The sequence below is a fragment of the Nicotiana tomentosiformis genome, chromosome 2 (assembly GCF_000390325.3).
Source record: "Nicotiana tomentosiformis chromosome 2, ASM39032v3, whole genome shotgun sequence".
Taxonomy (NCBI): domain Eukaryota; kingdom Viridiplantae; phylum Streptophyta; class Magnoliopsida; order Solanales; family Solanaceae; genus Nicotiana; species Nicotiana tomentosiformis.
The window spans coordinates 130,338,896-130,344,914 of record NC_090813.1 but is presented as its reverse complement, the minus strand read 5'-3'; the positions used below and the strand labels follow the sequence as shown (position 1 = coordinate 130,344,914).

Below are 6,019 nucleotides of genomic sequence, written 5' to 3'. Positions count from 1 at the left end.
CTCCCCGGTGATGTCGGGGTACAATATCTCCAAATGCTATCGAATAGCTATCAAACTCATGCGACTGGCCCCTGAGTGTACAGCCTCATCCTGTGGCCTGAAACCAGTGAGCTGTTGTAGAATGTCCAAATACTGCTCACGCGTCATCTCTCTCATGGCCTGAGGCAGTACAACGGGCAGTCCATTAACAGGCATCCCATATAAAACCTCTAGGTCTTGCAGTGTGATGGTGGCCTCGCCAATGGGGCAGGTGGAAAGTGTGCATCTCTGGTCACCACCGCTCTATTAGAGCCGTGATCAAAGACCAGTCGAGTTGCAGTCGCCCGATCTCCAAAATCCTGTAGAAGCCCGTATCCCGCAGGCGTTGGACTACACGGGGGTGGAGATCTCTGTCTTTCATAAAATCCCACATATCGTCCACTCTCCTAGCGATGAGAGTCTGGGCCAGTAACTCTCCCTCCCATATGTAGGCGAAACTATGATCGCCTTGTAACACTAATAGCTCATCAGAGACAGGTCCGGGATGCATAGGCGGCACGTTCATATCGTCTACTGTAAATTAAATAACATTAATTGTATGTTTAATCTGTAAATTAAATAATTATTTTTTATAATTATACAATATTTAATTGGACAGAGTATATATTTATGGGTTCCAGGCTCGATATTTGATGCCCAGTAGGACCAAGCTATCTTGAGTTCTTGTATGTGTCAATTTTATTATTTTAGTAATTTTGTATGTTTGTTTTGTAAATTAAATAATTAATTTTTATCATATTTAATTGGACAGAGTATATACCTATGAGTTCCAGTCTCGATATTTGAGGCCCAGTAGCATCAAGCTATCCTGAATTCTTATGTGTGTCAATTTTAATATTTTTTATAATTTTGTATATTTATTTTGTAAATTAAATAATTATTTTTTATCATATGGACAGAGTTTGTGTTTGATCTATCACTATAAAAGATACTTAAACTACAAGGATTCTACGCTAAAAGGCTCTATATTTTACTACGCTAAAAGGGCACTAGTCTTTAAGCAAATAAGTAATCTAAACTAGGTAAAAACAACAAATACATTTTAATCACAAAACAAACACAAAACACTAATATCTTAGTCCGGATAAAAATAACATACTAATTTAATCGTAAAAAAAAATACAAAACAACATAGAAACACATTCAAAATAACTAATATGCATTATTATACGAGTTTCGACATAAACTAAATCGGAATATCTTGATTTATGTTTTTCGAAAAGTCGATGAATTGAAAATTTGAGCCCGAAACGAGGAAACCACAACAATAGAAGGCTTGGCTAGGATGTGGGACCTACAATCTTATCTTTTTGTGTGACGGATGGGGTCCACTATAATTTTTTTAAAAGGAATTTTTTTGTGGGGGGGGGGGGGGAGGTCGATCAAGAATTTTGAATTGGGGTTGGGGGGGGGGGTCTGGTTCGAATGTGGGGAAGAAGGAGGGGAACCGTTTATTTATCTATGTATAACGCGGTATATAATTGCGCTATACATATATAAACCGCGCTATGCATAGCTGTCTTATCAGTCTTGTATAGCGCGATTTACAGTGACGTTATATATATATATATATCGCTCTTTTAAAGAACGTTATACTTTAACGGCCAAAATTCCATTAAAATATAGCGCTCTTTAAAAAAAAATACTATATATAAAAATATCACTATTTTTTTTAAACACACATTTCAATCACACTCTTCGAAAACAACCACAAATGGGTTCTAGACTCGATAAAACTACCAGCAGAGATATTCTGCTAATTATGAAGGACATCCATGTGATATGTTCGTTGGTAGGTGAGTATGTAATTGATTTGGAAAGCATGGGGTCCAGTGGGTACTAAGAAGAGAAAATTTAATTGCTGAAGGACGAAGGAAAAGGAGGAAGAAGAAAAGCAAAAAATAAATAAAAAATTATTATTATTATTATTATTTTGTATTTTGTCGAAATAAAAGCCGAAAAAACAATTACATGCTAAGGTCCATCCACTATACATCCTCTCCAGAAAACGAAAATATATTATAATTCCAATCAAACTGCATGTTCAGATACACAACTATCCAGTAGAACAAAAGCAAGCAAAAGTGAGCCGTTTAAACAATGTTACATCAGATTAAATGATGATTTATGCAGCAAATTAAATTCAAGTTGATATCCTCCTTTAGCACATTGATTCTCAGATTTCTCAGGCATCCCTTGTACTGTTCCCATAACAAGGCAGTTTCTTCATCACATATGACATGCTCCAACTTCACTAGATTTATCACAGAACGGGGAAGCTCATCGAACCCCAGCCGACTTCCCATGCAGATTCTGTAAAGAAGACAATGTTGAGGTTTTTTGTTATTTAAGATGAAATAGTCTTAAAATGAGGGTGAATGAGAAATGGAGGAAAAATAAATTTTTTGAGTAAAATTTTAAGTTTCCCTCTCTTGACAATGAGACATTGTCCCATATTGGAAGAGGAAAAGATTTTTGGTGGGTATATATATAATTGCTCTTCTTGTAACTCTTAAAGAATTAAGAAGAAAGCAAGTATCGCGCCATTGTTTTGGATTCGGCTTCGGCTTCGGATTTGGTCAAATGATCGATTGATTGATTAATTTTTTGGACCAAATTTATTTGTTAATAGTAAATATTAACGTAAGATTATCCGCATTTGTAACGGATATGTTCCAATCCGTGTATTGACCACCAGCTGCAATAGCAGCCGCCTAATGCTCTTCCCACCATGGCCAAGTGCTTGCTCCACAAACAAGCTAGTGCATGCTCCACCATGGAGGGTGGAGGGTCGTTCATCTTCAAAGCTGACTGCTATAAATATGTGCAGCAGCTGTTGAAGAAAGACACACCACACCAAACTGAAAACGCTCAACTTTGACTATACATTGCACTTCTTCCTCTCAGCATTTTCATACGATTTTCTGAGTTTCTACTCCTTTGTGAGTTGCTACCGAACTTTGTGTTCATTGAAACACTGGGGTTTGAAGTACCGCTACACCAGTATGTGATTCGTTCTATCCTGGGAGGAAATAATCCATAACCTTGGGTACTAGAAGGGGATTAAATTCCTTAAAAAAATACTGTGAATTCAGTGGGCTCGAATTAATTACTGTTTCATTACGATAACTTATATTTTCCAGAATTATTATTTATAAATACAGCAATATTGGCGGGACTAACAGACAATTGACCTATTTCCATTGGCATGGAATCCATATCTACACAATCATATACATCAAGAAAACACAACCTCTGAAGTTTCACAATGGACTCTGGTAGCTCGGTTAATTTTGTACAAGATTGAACCCTTAGTATTTCCAAATTTTCCAACTTTCCAACTTCTTCAGGAAGTGCAATTAGTTCTTGACAATAACAAATGCTGAGCTTCTTTAAATGAACAAGATCACATATATCAGCAGGTAGTATTACTAAGTCATTGCAGTACTCCAAACTCATCTCTACAAGATTTGGCCACATTGAAGACATCTTAACAACTGAATTTGAAAATGCCTTCCCAACCTCACACATGATCAAGGATATTTTCCGCAAATTTGTGAGCTGAAGGTTGCCTGTAAATATGGATGCAATAGAGATGCGCTCCAAATTGATTCTGTTCAGATTGGGCGAAGAGCAAAGCACTGAAAAGTTACTTAATTCAGCTAGGGAGAAGCCATTGTTTGTCACAATCAGAGCTTTCAATTGGCTCATTTTCTCCATAAATTGGGGTAATTTGTAGGTGCAGACCGTTGTTTGAAAGTTCAAAACTAGCACTTCAGCATACGGAAATTGCATGTCGTACCAGTCAATGGAGAAGGTCTCCTCTGCAAGTGACATTTACGGAGTCATAATAGATAGAATAATGAAGTGAGTTAGTGCTACCTTTGGTTAGAAAAAGTGAAGGTTGGGAGAATGAGTAAATATTGACTTGGGAAGGAAGTAAAAAGAACGATCTCTTTTTCTTCCTTCCAACTATACCAAACAATTTGAAGTAAAAAATCAATATTCCCAAAAATGGAAGTAAAAGCAGTTTCTCTCTACTCCCACCTTCTCCTATCCTTGAAAGTAACATAGCATTATTAGGGAATAGAAAGGGAGAGGAAACCTGTGAATATAGACAAAAGCCGAGCCTGTACTGGTTGCAGTCTCTGGTCAAACCACCACTTGGGAAAGTCATTCCCCTTAATGTTGACATATAGTCTCCTTCTCTCTTCAACTGGCTTCTCATCACACCGGTGGATGGCCAACTCTCTCAGCAGATCATGCTGTGTGATGTAGTGCACATTATACAATCCAAGACAGGCAGGTGCATCTTTTCTGTAAAACATAATGAATTTGATAATTATACTATTAGATCAAGAACCTATTCAACTAAGAGTAATAGTAGATATCTGTAATTTGGTAAGTGCCGAAACTAGATACACAAAGAAGTTAGCAAATGGAATTTTCTGCTGAATGATGTGCCATTGCTCTTTCCTCATCAAATTAACTAATTCTTGCCAACAGAATCGAGGAAGTGGAGAAGGACGATATAATGGCCGGAAATAGGTAAAGAAATAATTAGCGACAGAACATGCTTGTCCCTAATTGTTGCTCTTCTTCTATATGCTCACTTCTAAGGAACAAAATAGATCATTCTCAGTAGCAAATAGTATATTCCTTTTAGGCTGCATCCTTACTCTTTTTATCCATATCGCGTCAGGCTGGCCATACAGTGATCCGCCAACAACTTTAAGCGCCAGCGGAAAACCACTACAACTTCTAATGACCTGCCATTGCTTGCCATCAGTTAAAACTATAAAAAAAAACAGCACTAATGCTACCCCTCAGAACAGAGAATTTTTACATGTTTCTACATTACATATTGTTCAAGAATTTGGTTAACCTACTAAGAACAAGAGTCATTCATTCTTCCATAAAATCAATCAACTATGCCTCAATCCTAAGTTCTTTTACAACACACACAAAATTTCACTGTTTATGCTTCAGACATGCATTTTCATGTGATCAGGATGGCTACAAAATAATCTAATCTTATGATATTATATCTGTTACCTTATCCACAAGATCAGGTCCCATATTAGGGGTGCCATTTCTTAAGGCTGAATGGTGGAAATGACAATGCAAAATACTACTGACAAACATGAGCAGGATAAGTTAAAAGAAACAAGTCACAAAGTCAATGCTCTAATCCAAATACTCACACCGTTTCATTTTAGAGCACGAATTTTAAGAATGTAAACAGATTGAGTCTAGTGGTTTAAAGTTTAAACTAAAGGTGTGTGTTACATACTAAAAATAGCCTTTGAATCTTGTGGTTCTAATCATTCCATGTCCGAGTTTATAAATGTTTGGAATTAAAAACTTACTACTAAATATATTCTTTTTGAAACAAATTAACAAGAAAACCAAGACACATAAATTGAACTCCATATATGAGTAAGTGACATGTCATCCTTACCTTTGATATCTTCATCTTGACAAAGCTTAGATGCTAAAGTAGTCTTCCCACAGCCAGCAGAAGCAGAAATGACTAGCACAGGATCAATATCCTCTTTAGCAGCATTAACTTTAGTTCTTGAAGGGGCACTTGTAATCCAACGAAAAAGTCCGGAACTATAAATTCAGGTACATCAGACCATCCTGAAAATCCTCTTGAACTCCCTGCATTCAGCGATGATTCTTCAAAGAAAGAGCAGATTTTATCCAATTTTTGACTATTTTCAACAGTCATCCCAAGACTACGTTTACTGTCTCTCCACCCACAAAGAAGCCCGTGCATTTGAAAAAACTGCAGGAGTGAGTTTTCCAACTTGGTCAGTTTCCTAGAGTAGTGCCATTTTTTCACCATGTCGTAAGATTTAGCTTTGGAGCACTTGAGCACGAGCTTCTCCCCGTCCTGCAACTGCTTCTTGAGCAGTTCTATTTCTTGATCTCGGCCTTCCAACTTCCTGTTCAGATTCTCTATGTCCTCAAATAC

The 6,019-nt window shown here is 37.0% G+C and overlaps 1 protein-coding gene across 1 annotated transcript; it reads right to left on the bottom strand.

Moving 5' to 3' along the window:
- Window positions 1–2,052: 2,052 nt before the first annotated feature.
- Window positions 2,053–5,484, bottom strand: LOC104116521 (probable disease resistance protein At5g66900). Its single transcript, XM_070194135.1, has 3 exons — window positions 4,145–5,484; window positions 3,164–3,863; window positions 2,053–2,352 (listed from the first exon to the last, which is right to left on the bottom strand). Exons 1-3 carry the CDS (start codon window positions 4,365–4,367, stop codon window positions 2,148–2,150), a joined length of 1,128 nt encoding a protein of 375 aa, XP_070050236.1. The 5' UTR covers window positions 4,368–5,484; the 3' UTR covers window positions 2,053–2,147.
- Between the last annotated feature and the right edge of the window lie 535 nt (window positions 5,485–6,019).

Coding starts and splice junctions, on each gene's coding strand:
- LOC104116521 (XM_070194135.1), bottom strand. CDS start 4,367: ATGTTTTACAGAAAAGATGCACCTGCCTGTCTTGGATTGTATAATGTG. Junction 3,864..4,144: donor GCTTTTGTCTATATTCACAG/GTTTCCTCTCCC, acceptor TGTCACTTGCAG/AGGAGACCTTCTCCATTGAC. Junction 2,353..3,163: donor TCTGGAAAATATAAGTTATC/GTAATGAAACAG, acceptor TCTTCTTTACAG/AATCTGCATGGGAAGTCGGC.